The sequence below is a fragment of the Rhincodon typus genome, chromosome 42 (genome assembly GCF_021869965.1).
Source record: "Rhincodon typus isolate 14 chromosome 42, sRhiTyp1.1, whole genome shotgun sequence".
Classification (NCBI taxonomy): Eukaryota; Metazoa; Chordata; class Chondrichthyes; order Orectolobiformes; family Rhincodontidae; genus Rhincodon; species Rhincodon typus.
In genome coordinates, this window is record NC_063373.1 from 1054283 (window position 1) to 1079399 (window position 25117).

Consider the following 25117-nt stretch of genomic DNA (forward strand, 5'->3'; position numbering starts at 1 on the left):
TCTGTTGCTCTCCGCGCACGACTGCACTGGAGATAATGGAAGGTGAAAATCATTAGGGGTTCAGTCAGAGCGAGAGAGAGAGACAACAGCTCACAACAGCATCTACAGACACAGACAGACAACACACAAACACTCACACTAAGATACAAAACATACTGACACAGACACACACACGCTGCACAGATTCAGACAAGCACGCACCACACTGACATAGACACAAACACACACAGTCACACACATCGTCTGCTGCTGCAGAGAGGATTACAGTTGTACTAAGACTTCCCCCATTAACAACAATTAAATGTTATATTATAAATATTAAACAGAGCATTTCTATTGCAACTGTGCATAGACAGGTCTGGGTGAACTGTTTTATTAGGAGACATCATGAATTTTATTGCACTTTCAGCAATTTTTAATGTCTTGTGATCTATTTACTCAAATTTGAAGTGAAGAAATAATTGAAAAGTGGAGGGCATGAGACCACGCCTCGGTTTGTTCATCTCCTTCTGCTCCTATCTCAATGTCTTGGATGGGCCGAAGGGCTAAAATTGTTGATGTTATTCGACAAGCTGCATGACGTTGACTGATTCCTCTGAACATTCCTTTACAGGCCGGCGATGACAGCTTGGTTTCCTGTAGCTGTATTTTTCTGCACCAGCCAGCTATTTTGTCTTTATGTATCTGTTTCTTTGCGCTGCCTATTTGTTACACTGTATAAGACAGAGAGAGTCTCGTTCCAAGCTGCTGACTTTGCCTCATCTCGGAATCACGAACGGTGTCAGGAACGGACTTAACCCTCCACGCCAGACATCAACAGAGGGGACCCCGACTGGCACAAGGGCGCAGGAGTTGTGGATTTTTCTAGAAGAACGCCAAACTTGCTGCTTTTTCTAGAAGGGCATGAGACTTTATTTTTTTTCATTTTCTCTTCCATTTATTATTACCAATATAATAATTTATTATTACTTAATAAGCATTCATATTTAGGCAAATTGCTGTTATTGAGCCTCCTCTGAATTATATTTACCCGAATTGGAAAAGAACCACTTGGATACACACTGTGATCTAAGAAACTCAGGTGCGACATCGATTGGACAAAACTGCTCTGTGTGTCCAAAGGCATTGTTTGAAAAATGAAAGAACTGTGCCTCTAAGAGATTCAGAGGCTTTGATAATTTCTCAAAAAATCTACAGCTTGTATCGTGTATTGGGGCAGCCGCCAGAGGGTGACACTATATCAATTTAAATACAAGACGGGGATTGGGGTGTGGGGGAGAGAGACAGCGAGATAAAGAGACAGACTCTGAGCCTTTAATTCATTCTTTCATTCAAACGTCCCTCCAAGACAAAGTAAGTCTCATTGCTGCCAGAGATACACGCAGAGACATGCAGAGACATATATACGCAGGGAGACACACTTATGGAATCACACATCGTCATTACCATCAGCATTGTATCATTTTAAACACAAGAGAGACAGGCAATGAGAAAGGGAGAGTGACTTAAACTCTATATCTATAGAGTCACCCCCAAAACTACAGAAAGCCCATTGCATAGAGACACAGGCACATACTCTTTGCATCACTTTTCAATTTTTCTCTCTGATGTTTCCTTATTCATCAGTCTTTCTTTGCCTCCCCAATGTTTGCCCCACGAAATGTTAACCCGAATTTTCGCCCCCCAAATATTGCCTTCCCATTTCACTCACTTTCAAAATTATCCAAACGGCTCCCCCCCCCCCACCCGATTTGTTCTCCTCCAAAGGGAGTAAAAGAATAAAGGGAAGACCTATGAGAACAGAGATAAGGAGAAACTTCTTCAGTAAGAGAGTAGTGAATCTATGGAACTCACTGCCACAGAAGGCTGTGGAGGCCAGGCCATTGAGTACTCTTAAGACTGAGATAAAAAGTCTCTTGATTACTAAGGGGATCAAGGGTTACGGGGAGAAAGCTGGAGAATGGGGTTGAGGAACTTATCAAACATGATTGAATGGCGGAGCAGACTCGATTGGCCAAATGGCCCAATTTTTGCTCCTATGTCTTATGTTCTTAAAATATATCCCTCAAAATTTCACCCGCAAAATTTTGCCCTATTTCCAGTTTTGACACCGAACCCCAAATTTGTGACCTCCAAGTATTTGCATCGCTGCCACCACCCAGTTTGAAAGACCAAGCTGATTTAGCACCACAAGCTGTGTAGGGTCCCATAGCTGCATCCTACACTTTCAGCCAGAATGATTTTTCCAAACTGACAGATTCTGGGTGTTCTTGTTTTGCTTTCTTGCATATTTAGATTGCAGGACGGCACATCCAACAATGAGGGGTAAACCTGGTGAAGCTACCAAACAAGATGACTACATGACAAACAGTACAGGCAGCAAGTGATGGACACGACTAAGCGATCTCACAAAGGCCCAAAGAACAGATCATAGTCCAGCATAGGAACAGACCCTTTGGCCCAACGTGACTTAACCGACAAATGCTTTTCTAAACTAAAAATCTTTTGTTTCTACGTGGTCCATTTTCCTTTAATCCCTGCCACTTTCAGGCAACCGTGGGCATATACGCCAACATCCCTGTGCAAGTTGATACTTCTAATATTTCTTCTATTTATAGTAAACTTCCCTCCGGCATTTAGCCTTCCAATTTGCTCACACAAACACAATTACACGCACACTCATAGGGATGGTTACACAATCTCAGATAATTACACCCACGCTCACTCACCCACTGACACTTGTACACATACACACAAAATCAGACAACTCCACTCACACTCATTGACATTCGCTGCGGGACTGACGTCAAAAAAGAGGCACAGAATCATAACACGAATATGTATGCACCGCATTTTTATTGATGAAATTCAATTTAAATTGTACATCATCAGTTACAGAAAGATTTCCAGTTCATCAAGAATATGGCGATGAAGGGAATATTTTCGGATGATATATGGCAAAAAAGCAGCATGGCCAATGGTTTGACTCGAGAAGATTCCGACACTCCTTCCCAGGCTATGAAAATGCAAAGCAATTACACATAGAATTCCTTAAAATATTTATTTGATAAACGATAGGGACGTCGGCCCCAACGCAGAGTCAATTAATCCACACAGAGAAATGAATTACATGATTAATACAAATAATAAAATGACCTTGATACACATTGTTTACTTTTTAACTAATTACAACACACAATCAAATAAATGACAGCACGAATACTAATATAGTTAGTTCAATTAAAAAAAAAAGCTAAATGCTGATCCATTCCAATCAAGTACATCAGATAGTGAGAAGAATATTGAACATTTTGGAACTGATAGTGGACGACGTCTCACAATATTATCCGCCTCGGGGTGTCTCATGTTGAAATAGACTCACATTTACCTGAAATGATAAAGAAAGTAGTTTGAGTTTGCTTGAGGTGATGTCACCTGTGTTCTATTTATAGCACATGAACCTATCAATCCCCAGATGAAGCTCTCACTCCAGGGATTGGGGATTAAGATTAAATTTGTCTCTGCAATGTCAGTCTGATGAAGGTCAATATTTCAAAGGGGACATTGAGGCGTGTCTCTGTCTGCGTTCTCAGTCAGATGTAAAGGACAGCCTGGAATGTATGCCGAAGTGTAGCAGAGCAGTGGGAAGCTGGGGGTACCTCGGCCAATGTTTATTTTACAACCAGGAATCTCACTAAACATATTAAACAGTAATTTTCTTGTTCTGATTTGCAGGGTTTCACTGTGCACATGCTGGCTGTGCCTCATCCTAAATTACAGCAGAGAGGATATTTCCAAAAGTATATGATTGGCCATGCATGTTTTTGCACGTCGGATGGTCGTAGAAAGAGTAACGCAAAAAAAGTCTATGATTTCGTTTGCTCTGATAAAACAACCCAAAGGACTCTGTGACGCAAAAATGTGTTGTTTTCCTCATTAATTAGAAAATTACCATAACATGTATCAATTACTTTAACTGATAAATAAACGCCATGCTTACTGGGATGATTTTCGACACAACATAATGCTCAGTATATTTCACAATTCTACAAAATGCCAGGGCATTCCAATCTCTCCTCTGTATCAAAAACACTGGAAAGAATTGAAAAGATGGTTCTTAGTGACTTGATGAGTTTGCTGTAAAATATTGTATCACACTTTCACTAGTGATGCCCTGACCTGAGATGATTCAAATAATATTTGGCTCCTTTGAGTTCTGCTCTGGAATGTTGGTATTGCTGGTGTGGCGTTCAGGAGGATAATATAGCCATGTCAAAGGCTGTATTGTAGAGACATATAGTCAAATAATACAGAAAAGGCACTATGGCCCACCGTGTGTGCTGCCAAAAGATGTGCTACTACCTATATATGTCTCACATTCCTGCACCACGACCATTGCTTTCAAAACTATAACACTTCAAGTGTACATGCAAGTATGCTTTAAAAGTTTTCAGGTATCCCGCCTTAGCAACCTCATACTCACTGCATCCAGATACACACCACTGTCTGAGTATTGGTGTTTTTCCACATATCCCCTCTAAACCTCCTGCCTTTCTATTTTAAGTTATGTCCAACTTCGTGTTGACCCTTCAGTCAGGTTGATTATAATTTTCACAATCGCTTATTATTTCATTTGTTAACTTGGTAAGATATATCCAAATATTGAAAATGTTGGGGACAATAAGGACTTCTATTGCTTGAACCCAGAATCTATACGCGTGAGGCTGTAAAACCATAGCAGGGCAGACAGCATCCGAGGAGCAGGAAAGTCAACATTTCAGCCGGAAACACTTTGTCGGACTGACGAAGGATTTTGCCCAAAACACTGACTTTCCCGTTCCTCGGGTGCTATCTGACCTGCCATGTTTTTTCCAGACTCACACCATTGTAAAAGTTGGAACGATAACTAGAGAGATCGAACGAGGACACCAATGAGTTACAGGGAATTATGGTGTTCAAGTTAGTGAGACACATCCCCCCCTCAGCATTTGGTAAGGGTGCACTTACACAGAGCAACTACATCAAACCAAACTCTCCTTGTATTTTTCAAATAAAGATTCACAGAGTTTGTCTTCCCACTGAGCATCAAGAACTGCAGCATTTAAAACACGGAGCACTTAAAACTCCACCTTCAACATTTTTCATCCAGTTATTTGGTGATTCATTGAAACATTAGAATTGTAGGTTTGTAACCTCACAATTGGGTAATGATAGTGTCGGTTGCTTAAAGAGCTGACAAAACACAAAGTCCAAACAATATCGGTCTTTTTTTGGCCATTCTTCATGGTATTTATATGAAGATCCTTCTCCCTTTTAACAGTTCTTTCTGAATAACAGTTGGTGCAGAAAAGACTCTAATAGTTTTGAATGATGCTCTTAGATTTTCAGTAAATACCATATTGATCACAGAATAGAAACGAACTGAGGCAATGTGTATGCACAGAGTAAAGAGCAAAAGAACTGTGCATGCAATTCAGGAACAAAAATAGAAGTTGCTGGAAAAGCTCAGCAGGTCTGGCAGCATCTATGAAGAAAAATCGGAGATAATGCGTTGGGTCCGGTGACCCTTCCACAGAACACTTCCTTGGAACCGAAACATTAACTCGGTTTTCCTTCACATATGCTGCCAGAACTGCTGCTCTTTACAAGCAACTTCTGTTTTCGTTTGTGACTACACAGAGCGCTGGATAAGATGACAGTAACTGCAATTCAACTCACCAAGTGAGCAAAGACCACAACCAACATTTGTCAGCGTGAGGGCTTCATCAGAATCCCTGTCCAATTCTGGCTGGTCATCCTGAGATTCAGTCTCAGTACTATCGTCATCGCGATGAATTGGACCTTGGATGAAGAATATGATCATCACTGATGCAAATTGTAGCACAAAACACCAAGAGGTAGAAAAGGACATTCGTGGTGGGATATAACATTAATGCTGGAACGTGGAATTCGAAGACTTAGGTGGTTCAGAGGACCTCAGCGGTCGCAGTATATGCAGAGATGAACAGAAAGTTAGGTCTATTTTCTCTCTAAATTCGATAGCTAAGCAAAATCTTTAAGGTAATAACTTTAAACAAAAGAACAGATGAAGATGAATGACCTCCAATTGTTGGAGATACTAGATCTCGGGGCATGATTTATGATATATCTACAGGCAGTTCGGAAGAAATGGAAGAAGAATGGCTGAGAGAGATTTGGAATTATCTTCCTCACAAAGCAATTGATGTCAGATTATTTCTCAAACTTAAATTTGAGACAGATTATAATTTTCAGTCGTCAAAGCTATTAAGGGATATGGGCCAAAGGGAGGTATCTGGATTTCAGCCACACAACAGACAGCCATGATCTCATTAAGTTGTAGAACAGGCTCGAGCAGCTGAATGGATTACTCTTGTCCCTTCTTTTTCCTTCCTTTTTCTTTGTAGCTGAGGACTCTGAGCGATGGACAGGATTAAGCTGCATGAAATTATCAAGGACATAAGTGGAGTAGACAGGAAGGAACATTTCCATTTGGTGCAGAAATCAAAGATCAGTGGCATAAGTTACAAGGGAAGGAAGGGAGAATCAAAGAAGGTGTGAGGAAAATTATTTTCAATCGAAAGCCGTTGAGAATCTGGAATTCATGCCTGTCAGGGTGCTAGAGGAAAAACAGGCTTCTGTTGCGATGCCAAGCCGTACAAGGCCATGGATCATGTGCTTGTAAATGGGATTAGAATAGCAAGTTGGCTGTTTTTGACAGGTCATGTCCATCACCACGTGATAACAACCAGCAACTTTCTTTTTAAATGACACCGCTCACGAAACAGCAGGGGTAACACTGCAATTTTGTCTTGTGAATGTTGATAACTTTATCTTTGGACTGCAGAGAGAATGAATGACAAAAGTGAGCTGACAGAAAGTGAACACATACACACCCGGAATACTATTGGATGTCACCCCTGGATTTTCTGATCCCAGATTATTGTCACTCAGCTTTTGGCTGGTGTCACATTCGAAGCGATCGAGTAAGTCAATGGAAGTAGAAATTACTGAAAACAAAAATGGAAAGTTATTTTCAAGTTTAGTCTCTCCATGAAGACACAACCCTGAGAACTTTAACAGAAGAAATTTCTACAGCTGGAGGGTGGTGAATTTGTGGATCTCATTGACACAGAAGACTGTGGAGGTTGAGTCATTTAATGTCTTTAGTACAAAAATAGGTACCTCTTTTCTGAGCAAGAAGATAAAACGTTCCTGAGGGAAGGCAGGAGACAAAAGTTAAGAAACAAATTAACCTTAATCGAATGCGGAGCAGATTTGATGGGCCAAATGATGTAATGCTGCTCCTGCATATCGTAGCGTTATGGAATATGGGTTGACGTTTTATGATCTTAATTGGAGCGTTGAAACAGAACGCATTATTCTTTCATCGTCTCTGTAGCAAAAGTTGCAATATTGTCAATAGAAACTCTTTGTGGAAAGTGTTCGATACACAGATTGCAGCAGTTGAAGGTAAGTGAAATGCAGCATGACTGCGATGAGAGATAGGAAACAAACTTCAGTCCTCACATCGAACAGTAAGTTTAATGGTGTAATTCGTAATCCTTACCTTCGTTCAGAGTGTACGATGAAATGAATTGAATACCTTCGGATTCCTCAGCAACTCCCTTAATTGTGTCTGATTCGTCTTTATGTGTTCTTATTTCGTTGACACAAAGCACATTTCTTGAATCTATTAAATGTCAATTACACGTTTCTGATTATTATTGTGTAACATTCTTTGAGAATGCTTTCCTTTAATTTCTTTTCGAGTGACATTTTCAGTTCGAAAACTTAGTCAATCATTTCAATTATGACCATGTAATGTTCCTTCCCATTTTTATAGTAACGTTACTGTATGGCAACATCATAACCTCTAGTTGTTTCCATAATCCCATTCTCTATCTGATTTCACTCGATCCCCATTGTCAGGTTCGGAAGGCAATCCTCACCGTTGGGATTCTTGCACTATTGGTCGCCTGGAATTGTATCACTATTTTAGATACGTATCCGTGTATCCACCGTTAGCATATTATCAGGCAAGTAACATTATAGAAGTGGAACATCTCGTCTTAGTGAAAGTTTGTATCTCGGATTGTGGTTGTATTTGTTTATTAGCACACCAAGCCAGTTGTTTCATGATGTGTTTCAGAGGCGGGAGTTTCAGTATTTCAGTATTTCACTATAAAAGTCTTACCTCGCGTGACTGCGGCGTCTCAATTGTTTCAGCGGCGGAAGTCCGGGGGGAAGCGCGAGGGCAGCCTGGGAAGATAAGTTACTCCTTCAAAAACTTACCTCGTGAATAGACGGAGTGCACGCTAAGGAGGAGCGGACACGGGACTGCTGAGTAAGTAGGATAATATATTTGGGCGGTTGCTTTACCCGAAAGACTACTTAGGTAGTGTCTCCCACCCATCCTCCTCCTCTAACCAAAAAAAATGTTCTGAGCGCCGATTTGTTAAGGTTACTAGTTTTTTTTTTCAATAGTCTGTTTGGGAATACAGAACAGTGGGAATGGATGTTAGGGCAGTTGCATGCTCCTCCTGTAGAATGTGCGAGGTAAGGGTCACCACTAGTGTCCCCACTGACTTCATCTGTGGGAAGTGCACCCAACTCCAACTCCTCAGAAACCGTGTTAGGGAACTGGACCTAGAGCTGGATGAACTTCGGATCATTCGGGAGGCTGAGGGAGAAATTGAGAGGAGTTACAGGGAGGTAGTCACACCTCAGGTACAGGAAAAAGGTAGATGGATTACAGTCAGGGGACGGAAAGGGAACAGGCAGACAGAGCAGGGATCCCCTGTGGACATTCCCCTCAATAACAAGTATACTGTTTTGGATACTGTTGGGGGGGGGGACGACTTACCAGGGGTAGGCCATGGGGTACAGGTCTCTGGCACAGAGTCTGTCCCTGTTGCTCAGAAGGGAAGGGGGGAAGAGGAGGAGAGCATTAGTCATTGGGAACTCCATAGTTAGGGGGACAGATAGGAGATGCTGTGGGAACGAGAGAGACTCGTGATTGGTGTGTTGCCTCCCAGGTGACAGGGTCCGTGATGTCTTGGATCGTGTTTTCGGGATCCTTAAGGGGGAAGGGGAGCAGCTGCAAGTCGTGGTCCACGTAGGCACCAACGACATAGGTAGGAAGAGGGATGGGGATGTAAGGCAGAAATTCACGGAGCGAGGGTGGAAACTTAGAGCTAGAACAAACAGAGTTGTTATCTCTGGTTTGTTACCCGTGCCACGTGCTAGCGAGGCGAGGAATAGGGAGAGAGAACAGTTGAACACGTGGCTACAGGGATGGTGCAGGAGGGAGGGATTCAGATACCTGGATAATTGGGGCTTATTCTGGGGTAGGTGGGACCTCTACAAACGGGATGGTCTACACCTGAACCAGAGGGGTACCAATATCCTGGGGGGGAAATTTGCTAATGCTCTTCGGGAGGGTTTAAACTAATTCAGCAGGGGGATGAGAACCTGAATTGCAGCTCCAGTGCACAGGAGGTTGAGAGTAGTGAGCCCATGAATAAGGTTTCAAGGTCGCAGGAGTGTACCGGCCGGCAGGAAGGTGGTTTGAAGTGTGTCTACGTCAACGCCAGGAGCATCCGGAATAAGGTGGGTGAACTTGCAGCATGGGTTGGTACCTGGGACTTCGATGTTGTGGTCATTTCGGAGACATTGATAGAGCAGGGACAGGAATGGTTGTTGTGGGTTCCGGGGTTTAGATGTTTCAGCAAGATCAGGGAAGGTGGTAAAAGAGGGGGAGGTGTGGAATTGTTAGTCAAGGACAGTATTACGGTGGCAGAAGGGACGTTTGATGAGGACTTGACCACTGAGGTAGTATGTGCTGAGGTTAGAAACAGAAAAGGAGAGGTCACCCTGTTGGGAGTTTTCTATAGACCTCCGAAAAGTTCCAGAGATGTAAAGGAAAGGATTGCAAAGATGATTCTGGACAGGAGCGAAAGTAACAGGGTAGTTGTTATGGGGGACTTTAACTTTCCAAATATTGACTGGAAACGCTATAGTTTGAGTACTTTAAATGGGTCAGTTTTTGTCCAAAGTGTGCAGGAGGGTTTCCTGACACAGTATGTAGATAGGCAAACAAGAGGCGAGGCCACATTGGATTTGGTACTGGGTAATGAACCAGGCCAGGAGTTAGATTTGGAAGTAGGTGAGCACTTTGGTGATAGTGACCACAATTTGGTTACGTTTACTTTAGCGATGGAAAGGGATAGGTATATACCGCAGGGTAAGAGTTATAGCTGGGGGAAAGGCAATTATGAGGCGATTCGGCAAGATTTAGGATGCATAGGATGGAGAAGGAAACTGCAGGGGCTGAGTACAACTGAAATGTGGACCTTGTTCAAGGAACAGCTACTGTGTGTCCTTGATAAGTATGTACATGTCAGGCAGGGAGGAAGTAGTCGAGAGAGGGAACCATGGTTTACTAAATAAGTTGAATCTATTGTCAAGAGGAAGAAGGAGCCTTATGTAGAGACGAGGCGTGAAGGCTCAGTCAGGGCGCTTGAGAGTTACAAGTTAGCCAGGAAGGACCTAAAGAGATAGCTAAGAAGAGCCAGGAGGGGACATGAGAAGTCTTTAGCAGGTTGGATCAAGGAAAACCCTAAAGCTTTCTATAGGTATGTCAGGAATAAAAGAATGACGAGAGTAAGATTCGGGCCAGTTAAGGACAATAGTGGGAAGTTGTGCATGGAGCCCGAAGAGATAGCAGAGGCGCTAAATGAATATTTTTCATCAGTATTCACACAGGAAAAAGACAATGTTGTCGAGGAGAATACTGAGATACACGCTATTAGACTAGACGGGATTGAGGTTCATAAGGAGGAGGTGTTAGCAATTCTGGAAGGTGTGAAAATAGATATGTCCCCTGGGCCAGATGGGATTTATCCTAGGATTCTCTGGGAAGCTAGGGAGGAGATTGCAGAGCCTTTGGATTTGATCTTTATCTCGTCATTTTCGACAGGAATAGTGCCAGAAGACTGGAGGATAGTAAATGTTGTCCCCTTATTCAAGAAGGGGAGTAGAGACAACCCTGGTAATTATATACCAGTGAGCCTTACTGCGGTTGTGGTAAAGTGTTGGAAAGGATTATAAGAGATAGGATTTATAATCATGTAGAATAATTGAATAAAGGAATAATTTGATTGGGGACAGTCAACACGGTTTTGTGAATGGTAGGTCGTGCCTCACAAGCATTATTGACTTCTTTGAGAAGGTGACCAAACAGGTGGATGAGGGTAAAGCAGTTGATGTGGTGTATATGGATTTCAGTAAAGCGTTTGATAAGATTCCCCACGGGAGGCTATTGCAGAAAATACGGAGGCATGGGATTGAGGGTGATTTAGTGGTCTGGATCAGAAATTGTCTAGCTGTAAGAAGACAGTGGGTGGTGGTTGAAGAGAAATGTTCATCCTGGAGTTCAGTTACTAGTGGTGTACAGCAAGGATCTGTTTTGGGGCCACTGCTGTTTGTCATTTTTATAAATGACCCGGATGAGGGCGTAGAAGGATGGGTTAGTAAATTTGCGGATGACACTAAAGTCGATGCAGTTGTGGATAGTGCGGAAGGATGTTGTAGGTTGCAGAGGGACATAGATAAGCTGCAGAGCTGGGCTGAGAGGTGGAAAATGGAGTTTAAAACGGAAAAGTGTGAGGTGATTCACTTTGGAAGGAATAACAGGAATACAGAGTACTGGGCTAATGGTAAGATTCTTGGTCGTGTGGATGAGCAGAGAGATCTCGGTGTCCATGTGCATAGATCCCTGAAAGTTGCCACCCAGGTTGATAGGGTTGTTAAGAAGGCAGACGGTGTGTTAGGTTTTATTGTTAGAGAGATTGAGTTTCGGAGCCATGAGGTCATGTTGTAGCTGTACAAAACTCTGGTGCGGCCGCACTTGAAGTATTGCATACAGTTCTGGTCACCGCATTATAGGAAGGATGTGGAAGCTTTGGAAAGGGTGCAGAGGAGATTTACCAGGATGTTGCCTGGTATGGAGGGAAGGTCTTATGAGGAAAGGCTGAGGGCCTTGAGGCTGTTTTCGTTAGAGAGAAGAAGGTTAAGAGGTGACTTAATAGAGACATACAAGATGACCAGAGGATTAGATAGGGTGGACAGTGAGAGCCTTTTTCCTCGGATGGAGATGGCTAGCACGAGGGGACATAGCTTTAAATTGAGGGGTGATAGATATAGGACAGATGTCAGAGGTAGGTTCTTTCCCCAGAGAGTAGTAAGGGCGTGGAATGCCCTGTCTGCAACAGTAGTAGGCTCGCCAACTTTAAGGGCATTTAAATGGTCATTGGATAAACATATGGATGATAATGGAATAGTGTAGGTGAGATGGGCTTCAGATTGGTTTCACAGGTCGGCGCAACATCGAGGGCCGAAGGGCCTGTACTGCGCTGTAATGTTCTATGTTCTATGCAGACGTTTCATCATCATTATAGGCACATCATCAGTGCGACCTCTCATTGAAGTGTTGGTGTTCTGCTCCGTTTTGAATTTATATGATCCTCTGGTGTGGTGGGTCTTGTCACTTCTGGTTCTGTTTATTTTAGCAGCAGTTTGTATAAGGAATCTATTTCTATGTGTTTTTTCATGGAGTGCCGTGATGGGAGCCGGGCTTCCAGAAATTCCCGTGCATGTCTGTCGTTCGCATGTCATAGTATGTTCACTTTGCTCCAGTCGAACTGATGGCCCTCGTTGTCTGTGTGTATCGAGGCAAGTGAATGATGGCCTTGTCTTTTTACTGCCAGATGCTGGTCACGTATCCTGGTTGTCAGTTTCCTCCCCGTTTATCCAATGTAATATCTATTGCATTCCATGTATGGGTTACTTCATAACACGTTAGTCCTGTTTGCTGTCAGTATGGGGTGTTTAGTCTTTGATAGCATTTGAAGCAGTGATGATGTAGGTTTGTGTGCAATCATGATCTTATGCGGCCTAAGGAGTCTGGTTGTCATTTCTGATATATTTTTGTTGTAGGGTATTTTTGTTGTTCCTAGTGTCTTCTGTTGTACCGTGTCCTCCTACTGTCGTTTGATTTGTAGGTATCGGCGGACAAAAATCTTTGAGTATCTGTTGTCAGAAAATAATTTGTGTAGGTGTTCCTCTTCCATTCTCCGGTCTGGGATGTTGCAGTGTGATATGGCTTATGTAAATAGTGTCTTAATACAACTCTATTGGCGTATGATGGGGTGGTAGCTATTGAAGTTCATAACTTGGTCCATGTGTGTCGCCTTCCTGTATACTCCAGTCCGGAATTATCCATTAGTTCGTCTCTGTCTACCATTAGTCCTAAGAACGGGAGCTGTTTGTTGTTTCCTTCCTCTCTCCTGAATTTTACGTTAACGAGATTGTGGGTTTATTCTACTTTTTTGCGTTTGGTTACTACAAATGTATCATTCACAGTTATTATCCACAGTTGCTGTTGGATTGTAGGAAGGGCTGTGTTTTCCAGTCTCTACATCACTGCTTCCACGATGAGACCTGAGATGGGTGACCCCAACGGTGTGCAGTTGATCTGTTTATATATTTGGCCATTGAACGTGAAGTGCGTTCTAAGGCATAAATCTAATAGTTTCAAAATAGTTTAAGTAAGCTGTGTCCTTGCTGACATTGTTGCTGGTGTTCAGAGTCAGTGTTCCTGGTCCTTCTGGTAGTGTGGCTAGTGTCTCTCTGGCTAACGGTTTGTAAATGGACGTAACTAATGCTGTAACATCGAAGGAGATTATGATTTTGTCGTCAGCAATTTTTGGGTCCCTGGACTGTGTGAGAAATTCTTGAGCCGAATGGATACACACAAATAATGAGGGCTATCAGTTCGACTGGGACCAAGGGACTGTACAAGGACAAGTGAAGAACACACATGCAAGAGTCTTTCTGGAAGCCTGGTTCTCAACATGGGATTCCATCAACAAACACATAGAAATAGAACCCGGACCACTGCTAAAAAAGAAAACAGAACCGGAAATGGCAGAGGGTCATGTAAATTCGGAACGGAGAAGAAAACCAATGCCTCGATTAGAGGTCGCACTGATGATGTTGCCTAGAATGGTAACGAAACGTCTGCACACCACGGAACAACCGGTTTGGCGAGCTGACGAGCAACTAAAACATTTCGTATTATTATTTACACTAGATATTCGAACTCGTGTCGGCACGATGGGCCAAAGGGCTTCTGTCTGCACTGCTTACATATTTGTGATTTTTCATATTTATTTGCATATTAATTCCTCAGTCTCTCTTCCACCATTAGGTGTTCTGTAACCGAGAGTCGTGAAAAGATTTTATTATTGTGCAATTAGTCAGTGAATGGGTGTATTGATATGATATCTGAATCAATCAGAATGGAACCAGGGTCGAATTGGAAAGGGCAGTTCTGTTTGTGCTTACAAACAAATGTCAGAAGTAATCTTTCAAAAATGAAGGGCATGGGAATTCTCAAAATGTCATTCTTCCTCTCTCTGATCACAGGTTGACATTCATTCACTATGATAGCTTCCTTTTGACAAGGACAGTGATTTATTAATTACCCATGTGCAATCAGTTCACTGATCATTGAAATTGAAGGAAAGCCATACTTATCCACTCACGACTCACTATGAAGGAGGACGTATATACCTGGTCTATGTTTCTGACCCGTCTTCTTGCCAGAGGGAGTATTCCTAATTTCTTCATAAATTCCTTGGTACAAACCAAGAATTGAGACTCTTCCACCTGCTTTAACATCTGTTGAAGTAAGGATAGACTGGTTCAGCATTTGTAGCTGAACACTTAGAGGAACACTGAGTTTATTTCTGAAGCAACACTAGCCCTGAGCACTTGTAGTTCAAGCAATACAGGACTATTGGCACAACATTGACTGATCACCGAGGGCAGCACCAGTTCGGAAAAGCACGTGAACAGGCTGTGATTAATTGTCTTGCTTCATCAGTAAGAAAAACTTATAATGTTAAACATAGAGAGTGAGATATTTTTGTTTGGGATGCGTGCTGCTAGTTCAGTTTGAATGGGGAATCATCATTCCAGATGCAAATGTCTATTCAGAAAATTCTCAGCTGACAATAGTGCATGTGAGTGAAAATGCTGACTGAAGAAATTGAAACTGCTGACTAGAATGAACAAAGAAAAGCATCAAAATATATGGACAAAAAGAAAGAAATCCTGGTGGCCATGAGGAGGTTAAAATGATCACGATACGTCCACAGTCGAATGAAAAGATCATGTTGACATAACAATAATGTCAATGGAATTTGAATATTGGAATTAGAAACTTTTATACTTGTTATAATCAGTTGAATACAATAATGTGAGACAAATGAAATTAGGACAACCTTATTGGCATTGATAATCATGAACTAAGGGCTCCCTTTTGATGGATACATATAATCTCACGTCAAGTCAACTTCGAAGGTACAGGAACTGACGTATTTACATCATTCGTGTTGATCATCATTGCCACCTAGTGGAAAACAGCTCTCAGGCAAATGCTTTTAAATCACTGTAAAAAGGTTAAGAAGTCTACTCTTCTCAGTCAAGGGAACCCAAATGTTAAATAAAGAAATGTTCCCTTAAAGTGCAAATTCATTCTCTCAACGAACTTGAGTTCTGGCATCAGTACCCAGAAACTGAAGAATCGTAAATCAAAACTAGCTGGTGCACAAATAATTAGACGCAGCGGGAAAACATCTCAATGAAACATAAAGACACATTGCTACAATCAATATCTTCTGTATTCTGAGTGTCCTTTACAGACTACTTAAAGATAAGAAATATTGAGTCTTGAAATATCTTTCACATTGATAATGATTTCGGATAATGGCTGCGTTAAAGGCCAATTCTATTTTTCTCTACTGGTATTGAGGGACTTGATGAATATTTGACGTAATTTTGATCTACTTATAAATCATATTTGTCGTATTTAAATACTTTATCTTTGCGTCAATTTAAATGTTGTGTTTTAATAGGTAGAGCCTCTTGAGGAAAACAAATAGACAGAAAGAGCCTCACATTCATCACCATCAAGTCTAAGCGATGCAAACGTGCAACAATAATCTACAGCTCCGCCAGCATATGGAACAAAAACAGCTACACAGTGTAAGCTCATTTGGTAAATCTGAGGCTCACCTTTTACTTGTAATTTTCTCTGCATTACAAGCAGTAGTGCAAGCAAGTCACATATTAACAGAACTCCCAAGGTTAGGCACACGACACCGGGTATGGAAATAGATGTACTTTCCTGTTCTTAAAGAAAGAATTGAAGAAAGATTTAGTCTGGTTACGAGTTGCCTTGTAGAGCCTTTACGAATCCTTCGAACAGAAAACACTGACAATATCTTCAAAATCATTAAAATACCAACAACATCAATGTCATTAATCAGGAACGTAACGCTAACACAAACATTAATAATAGTATCAATCATAAATACCCGTATGTGGAGGTGATGGTGAAGTCGGCAACAGCTCGAATCCTATGGAAGAGATTGCACAAATATTCATGAAGGTGAAATTTAAAGTAGGAAGACAAATTTTGGGTCGAGTTTGAGACATTAATTATCACCGATCGGCACCAGTCAGCATTGCCCTTACCAGAACAGATCACACTGGCAAATTCCTTAGGATTACACTCCCTTTGAGCTAGTGCTGGGGAGAGACAGTCAGACAGATAGGATTCACTTCCCTTACACTTCACATCATTCTGCCAGATCACACCTTTACCCTGGGAGACAGCGGGCCCTCCTTGGGCCGATACAGCGAAACCACATCTCAGTTGTCTACAGACAACATTGGCATCAGTTATATCCCAGGAATCACCACACAACGTGCCCCAGCGTACATCGCACATGATCTCCACTCTCCCAGAACAGTTGCTGCTCCCTCCATCCAGGCGCACGCTATGTTGTGAATCTGTGGCAGAAAACGGATTATAAATGAATGCAGTACAAAGCAGCAATGTTATTGAGAACATCATTCTGAGTGCTGGCACATTCATGATGAGGACGCACCTGGCTGTTGTTGGCAGAAATTTGAACTGAGCGGCTGTTCCTTCCTGACATCGCTCTCTGTTAAGAGGACAAACATGCTGATTCTATTGGAAATTAATGTCTGAAATGAAAACCAAACATTGGGGAGGTTTGTCGTGTTACCTGAACAAATAACACCGGCATCTTCCCTATGCTCACAGTTGTGTTGACCCCACGGTTCTGTCTGACATTCCCACAGGGTCGTCTCGTGTGACAGACAATCCACCTCATCTAGCCAAATAGGTCCTCTTCCTGCTCCAAATAACCGAGTATAATAATCAATGGATATGAGGACACCGCAGTGCAACTGTTTACAAATCACTTCTGCATCATGAATATCCAGACTTTCCGAACACACCGTTCCCCAGGTCCCATTGTAGAACACTTCCACTCTCCCCTCACAGCGATGCTTTCCATTCACCAGCCGCATCTCCTTGTGCTCTGTTCATGCAATAACAGACAGCCAGATTGATAGATTGTTTATGTCTTCGGTACATAGCTGTGATTGTCCCTGACATTCAACTCAGGTCTTGAAAAAAAAAAATGATACTTGAGATACCTTATTAAACGACTGGAAGAAGTTACAGACATATGAAGTAGAAGCAGAGCAGAAGATGCAACGTTCAGAGTGTTTCAAAATACCTTCAGCAAGGTGTTACTTGAATCTTTAAAGGACTGAGTATGCAAACTTTTAGAGAAAAGAAACTAACAGCAAACAGAAAGTCTGAGGCCAAAGTAGTTTTTCAGATTTGCCAAAGAGTAGAAGTGGTAATCTGCTGGAAATGGGGTAGATCTCATAAAAACCGGAAGAACTGCGGATGCTGTAAATCAGGAACAAAAACAAAGTTGCTGAAAAAGCTCAGCAGGTCTGGCAGCATCTGTGAAGTAAAAAAAAACAGAGATAACCTTTCGGGTCTGGTGACCCTTCCTCGCAACTGGTTATGGCTGGGATAACATCAGTTTATATGCAGAAAAAAGGGGAGGGTGTTGAATATAGAGTAAACGATAGAATAGAGCCTAAAGAGAGAGAAGAGCAGTTGGACAGAAAAAGAGTTGATAACGATCAGGCTTGGAGGGTGAATAGTTGTTAATGTGGACTATTAGTGACTAATAACAGGTAGTGTGTAATAGCAGGCTATGTGGTTCAAGACCTGGTGTGTGGGGTAGGGGGCTGGGACATTGGAGAGTTTAGACCCTAAAATTACCGAACTCGATATTGAGTCTGTAGAGCTGCAGGGTCCCCAAGCGGAAAATGAGGTGTTGTTCTTCTAGCTTGTGTTGAGCTTTGCTGGAACACTACAGCAAGCCAGAGACAGAGATGTTGGTCAGGGAGCAGGGTGGTGGCAGGCAACAGGTAGTTCAGGGTCTTTTTTGCGAATGGAACGTAGATATTCGGGGAAGTGATCACCTTGTCTACCCTTCGTTTCCCCAGTGTAGAAGAGACCACATTGTGAGAAGCGAATATAGTAGACCCGGTTCTGGGAAGTGCAGGAGAAGTGTTGCTGCACCTGGAAGGTATGGTTGGGCCCTTGGATACTCAGGAGGGAGGAGGTAAATGAGCAGGTGTTGCACCTTCGCTGGTTACAGGGCAAGATGCTGTCGGGCTGTGGGGAGGTGTTGGGGGGTGAAGGAAGTGTGGAACAGGGTGTCCCAGAGGGAACTGACCTGCGGAAGGCGGACAGGGAGGGGAGGGAATTACGTGTCTGGTGTTGGCATCTTGCTGGAGGTGTTGGAAATGACGCTGGATGATCTTCTGGATGTGGATGCTGGTGGGATGATAGGTAAGGACAAAGGGAACCGTGTCACTGTTGCGGGAGGGAAGAGAAGGAGTGAGAGCGGAAGTGCAGGAGATGGGTCAGACCCAGTCGAGGGCCCTGCCGTCCACGGAGCTGGGGAAACTTCGGTTGAGGAAGATTGTGGACTTTTTTGTAGGCTCCCTTGTCGAAGTTGGTCTCACCTAAACACATACAACGGAGACAAAGGAACTGAGAGAATGGGATGGAGTCTTTACAGGAACTGTGTTGTGAGGATGTATAGTTCAGGTAGCTGTGGCAACCAGTGAGTTTGTATTGGCTATCAGTGGCCAGTCCAACTCCAGAAATGGAAACAGAAATGTCGAGGAAAGGACGGGAGGAGTCATAGATAGACCGGTGAAAGTGAGGGCAGGGTGGAAATTGGAAGCGAAATTGAAAAAGCATTCCAATTTCGGACGAGAAACTGAAGCAGAACAAATGATATCATCGATTTATCGGAGAAATAGTTGTGGGTGGGGGTCGGAATAGGACTCTATATTGGGGAAATGAAGTGCAGACTAGTTAACCGCTTTGCAGAACTTCTACGTTCTGCTCGCAAGAAAAGACACTGAACTACTCGTTGCCTGCCATTTTAACTCTCCACACTGCTCCCCAACCAACAAGTGTGTCTCTGGCTTGCTGCAGTATTCTAGCGAAGCTCAACGCAAGCTAGAACAACACCTCATTTTCCGCTTGGGGATCCTGCAGCCCTACGTATTCAATATGAAGTTCAATAAGTTTAGGGCTGAAACTCTCCCAAGTCCCAGCTCCCTACCCCACATACCAGGCCTTGTTACCACATAGCCTGCCATTGCACAATACCTGTTATTAGTCGCTAATAGACCCCCTAAACAACTATTGACCCTCCTAGTTTGATCTTTAGCGACTGTTGGTCTGTCCAACTGCTTTTCTCTCTCTTTAGGCTCTATCATATCATTTAGTGCATACCCCATTCCCCTCTCCTCTTTTTTTTGCGTATAAACTGATGTTTTTCCAGCCACCATCAGTTCAGAGGAAGGGTCACTGGACCCGAAATGTTAAGTCTGATTATTTTTTCCTTCACAGATGCTGCCAGACCTGCGGAAGTATTCCTGCAACTTAAATTTTGTCGGGGCAGTTCTCATGGATGTTTAATATTGGGGAATACAGTTTGGATTTGGCAATCCCAATACAATTTGAAACATTCTGTTTGACAACAATTTAGGGAATATGGTTACAGTTCATGAAAGTCGCACAAAAGACAAGTACATCTGAATAAATGACCAGTACTGTTGCCCAATGCGGGATAAAAGTTTAATTCAGTTAAGTCTTAAGTTATGAATTCTGGAAGAAAGTGTAAAGAAGACATACTTTCATTCCAAATCAATAATCGATTTGATATAGATTCAAGGAGCAATCGAGGCGTACACAGTCAGGAATCATATTTCGAATGGCCTGGCACAAAAGTAAAGATCATAAATAGCAATTTATTACGAATAAATTCCTTTGAACATTTTGGAGAATATTTACTCCACCCATAAAATTGATAATTAACCATTAATGAAATCTTTAACGAGTGGGTTGGCATGTATTTGATATAAGTATCTACTCAAGGTAGGACACTTAGATGTAGATGAAATAACATTTCTGATCGCTCAGTGCAGCATGGGTTGGACATGGAGTACTGTCTTCAGTTGCTGCCTCTACTGTACATACTCCCTAATTCACCACACAGCAGTCCGTTTGTAGCCTTGTATACAACATTATTGTAGAATAACAACACTGACAGTGGTCTCACCTGAGCACATAATTCTCACATCCTCTTTATGAGAACAGTCCTCTTGGTGACCCAGTTCTGCTGAAGGACAATCCCAGAGAAATGATTCATTTCCAGAACACTTCACATCTTTCAGCCAAACTGGCCCTGAGCCCGGTCCGTAGGAGGAAGGAAATGTCATCTCCAATGTATTTCCACAACCCAGCTGTTTGCAAACCACTTCAGCGTCCATAACATCCCAGGAGTCATCACAAACCGATCCCCAGGTCCGTTTGTAGTAAAGCTCCAATCGACCAGCACAAGGGCTTCCACCATCTGATAGCCTTAAGTTGATATGTTCTGTTAGGCAATAACACAGACGATTATACTTTCGGTACCTTTTCCCTGCTTTGTTCAATTCAGCATAATATATCAATTCGGGTGAATCGAGCATTACATTTTCTTGTGAGATGTTATAAAAGCCTGAAACAGAATATCTAATAAACTTAATAGATCAAATCAACAATTTTTGCAAGAATGCACAGCAAATAAATGTTTCAAAAAATCTTATTTCATCAATATCTCAACGCTCTGCTTGACAAATTGGCTGTCATTTTATATAACTCATAGTACTAACTCAGTCCGATATAAATCCTGTCTCATTCTTCCTTCAATTCCAACATTTATTACTGAGACGTACAGCAGGATAAAACATTACAACACAGGAACATGAGTGATACCATCCCAATCTTAAAACGAAGTCCCTCAAAAATATTCTCGTTGAGTTTTCCAAGATCGGTTTGAGTGGAAGAGAGGTTTTGGAGGGAAATGATCAATATTTTGCTTCACGGAAATCATATTTTCAGCTCATGTGTTGGACCAATTACATTTGGAATGGACAAAAGGCCAGACTTACTGCAGCACAATGAGATCTGCGAGTTCTGGAAGTGCAGGTTATTAAAACACTGTAAACAATGGATTTGACTGATTTGGATGGCAATGGAATATTAGATCCATTAACTGGGAAAGAGAAGAACCTGACAACAAACGGAAAGTGATCTACTGGAACTGGGGTTGATGTCACGGTGATATAATATTGTGGGAACCAATTTGGATTTATCCACCCCAAAACAATTTCCAACATTCCGATTAACAACAAATTGTGTACTATGGTGACAGTTCAAGAAGATCGCGCAAAAGACAAGTACAAAAGAATAAATGGGCAGTTTGGGTGCCCAATGTGAGATAACATTTTAATTAAGCTACGTCTAAGGTGATAACAATGTTATGAATTTATCAGATAAATTTACTGGGATGGAATGTAGTACAATGTGTACAACAATGTGCAGATGAGTAATCGGACATGGTCCGAGTCAAGTAATGGGTAGAAGAGTAAGAGTTTCAAATGACTTCAAGTCGCCAGAGGTAATATGAGGGAAGGCAGTTGGAGGTAAATGATTAATCCAGGCAACAAGATGAGGGTCTCAGCTGTGCATCAATTGAATTAAGAGTGAAGTTCACATATCTTAAGTTGGCGCAAATAGATAACATGGACACGAAAATCTCCTCCTCGTCAAGCGTAAAAGTCAAGATTGTGAATAGTTTTCTTTTCAGATTTTCGACAGTTTGCAGAGCGAGAGGTTATGCTACAAAGCTGGAAATGGTTATGATGGAAACCAAAAAGGATGTCTGTAACTTAATAAATATCTGCTTCTGCAAACCTCGAAACATGACCAGCAATATCACACTTTTGAAATACTGAAGAGGCAAGAGAGGTGCAGGTAAAACAGAGATACAGGAAGTGAAACGTAAATGTGATGCTATATCTTAACAGAATGTAGATGAACGGCAGAACATTTATTGTAGTGAGAGGTATAGGTGTTTGGGCAATTGTAGAGGTAGAAATAACGGAATGGGAAGGCAATTTATTATTTGACTATAGCCAGATGAACCCCAATTTATCGAAACATAGTGACAGAGGGCTTCAGCACCGAAAAGGAACTTCAGCTTTCGAGTTGTTTGGGACTAAAACAAACAGCTCACTTTTCTACGCCCAATTCCCAGTGCATAAATTATCTTTGTATTCTTTGGCATCACAATTGCACTTCTAAAACTCCTAACAGTTTTGCAGGGTTTCTCCCTCTCCCACACATATATGTAGTGAGATTCCCAGCACCCTTTGGATGAAAATGAATGTTCTCACGTCCCTACTAAAACTCAACACCTTACATTAAATCTATGTGCCTTGGCCATCGATAGCTTAACCAATGGGAAAGGTTCCTTGCTGTCTGCCCTATCGATGGCAATCATAATTTTATGGATTTCAATGATGACTCAATCCTCAGTCTCCTCTGATCCAAGGAGAACAAACACAGATAATGCAAACTATCTTCATAAGTAACATTTTATAACCCATGGAAAATACTGGAAATATTCCTCTCCACTGCGACGACAACCCTCCAATATTGTGGATTCTAGAACCACGTTCACTGTTCTACCTTTGGCCGAAATAATGCTTAATATCGTTTCAGGTTGTTCTCCCTGCTCTTAAACTTAATGCCTCCTATCATAAAGGCAAGTATTTCATTTCCCCTCAACCACTTTATCTACCTATACCTCCATTGTAAAGGACTGGTGGATATGCCCATCAATTTCCCTCTGATATACGCTGCTCCCCAACGCCCTACAATTTAACATAACATAACTTCCCTTGGTCGGCATGCCGAAGTAAGTCATCTTACACTTACCTGGTTTACATTCCTTTCACCATTGACTGGCCTATCTGACCATTTATCTACATCCTTCTGTAATCTAAGGCTATTTTCCCTGACTATATAGCAGCCGACCAATTTAAGTTACATCCAGGAACTTACTGACCTACTCTCCATCATTCATTTCTAACTCATTTGAATATTTCAGTATTTTCCTGCCCAGTTATCAATCCAGCATTCTTTGGAAATTACAACTCAATCCAAATATTTCTGCCTGAATGGCATTCAATCCCATTTTCCAGCGCTGCTGTAGGAAGTCAACTAAATTAATCAGATGACCATCATTGCCTCGACGTTTCATCATTTATGTCTTCCGGATCTCCTCAGCAGCCCCTAACTACACCATCCCCTACTGACACCCAATCCTTCATACAATATGAGTGTCATTGTTTCCCATACCATCATCTCAATTCATTATTGATCAGTTGTCGTTCTGTTATCATATCCCGATCTGGTTTCAGGGAGCACCGGGTAGTGATACAACTACGCCAAAATGACAGTTGACATTTACCTGAACAGATGACACCAGCATCATTGGAATGTGGAAAGCCGTAGTGACCCCAATGCAATGATTGGCACTCCCGCAGAGCACGCTCATCGCCGCTGCACACAACACCCGTTGTAACAATCAGTCCAGATCCTTGTCCAAAGTGAGCCCCGCCAGGGGCAGAGACAGCGATCCCACAGCCCAGCTCCCGACAAACAACAGTAGCATCTGGCAGGTCCCAGTCAAAATCATACAGAGTTCCCCACAGCCCCTGATAGTGAACCTCCACTCGGCCAGCGCAAGGACTGCCTCCATTCACAACTCTCACCTTCACTGTCTCTGTTAAGGACAGAAATAGTAACCAAAGTTAACATGCAGACTCATGAAAGTTCCCATGAAAGCTCACATCCTGTTTAAACCATGCAACCGGTGCGAAGAGATGGTGAAAATTCACTCTTTCACAATATAACTTGGAAAACACATTTTATATGTTGATAGCGGAAGGGACGTTTTTATAACTGGTGTTCACTCACAGAGAGCAAGGGGCAGAGAAATATTTCCACAGGGAAAAAAAAGAAGTACTCTAAACTGCCTAATGTGAGAAGATTGTTATGACTAATACATGGGATTTGGGCATTGCTGGTGGGTCCAGCTTCTGTGCCCTGTCCCTAGTTTCCTCCCCTTGTGAAAGTGGGGGTGAACTGCCTTCTTGTACTGCTTTGCAGTCCATGTGCTGTGGGTAGACTCACAATGTCCTTAGGAAGGGAATTCCAGGATTTATACTCAGTGACACTGAATGAACATCAACGTTTTTCCAAACTAGGATGGTGAGTGGCTCGGAGGAGAAGCTGTAGTGGGTGCTATGCATTCTGTCTGCTGCCCTTGACTTTTTAGGTGGATATGGTCATGGGTTTGGAAAGTCCTGTCTGAAGATCTTCGGGTATTTTTTTTTCCGTGTGTCTCGTAAATAGTACACACTGCTGCGAACGAGCATTGATGGTGGAATGAGTGGATGATTGTGTGTGTGGTGCCAAACAAGCGAGGGCTGCTTTTTTCCTGGATGATTTCGAACATTTTGAGTGATGGTGGAGCTGCAACCATACAGACAAGTATTCAACAAACAAAGTTAACTTCTGGAAAGTTGAGAGGTGCAGGACCAGTAGCGGTCAGTTCTCCATCATGTTGTGCGCTGAGTGGCGAGTAAACTCGAAAGATCCTTGCTGGGAACATTAGAAAATGAAACGGTACTTCTGCCTATCACAGGAAGAAATATG

General features: G+C 42.3%; 1 protein-coding gene across 1 annotated transcript in view; it reads right to left on the bottom strand.

Moving 5' to 3' along the window:
• LOC109935755 (scavenger receptor cysteine-rich type 1 protein M130-like) overlaps positions 1-25117 on the bottom strand; it is a 156672-nt gene that overhangs the window by 53460 nt on the left and 78095 nt on the right. Inside the window, exons 10-16 of the mRNA XM_048619057.1 lie at positions 23868-24182; positions 20628-21068; positions 17181-17498; positions 17040-17096; positions 16624-16941; positions 6915-7028; positions 5719-5841 (exon numbers count right to left, since the gene is read on the bottom strand). Of these exons, the coding sequence (XP_048475014.1) occupies positions 5719-5841; positions 6915-7028; positions 16624-16941; positions 17040-17096; positions 17181-17498; positions 20628-21068; positions 23868-24182 (1686 nt within the window). The remainder of the gene's footprint in view (positions 1-5718; positions 5842-6914; positions 7029-16623; positions 16942-17039; positions 17097-17180; positions 17499-20627; positions 21069-23867; positions 24183-25117) is intronic.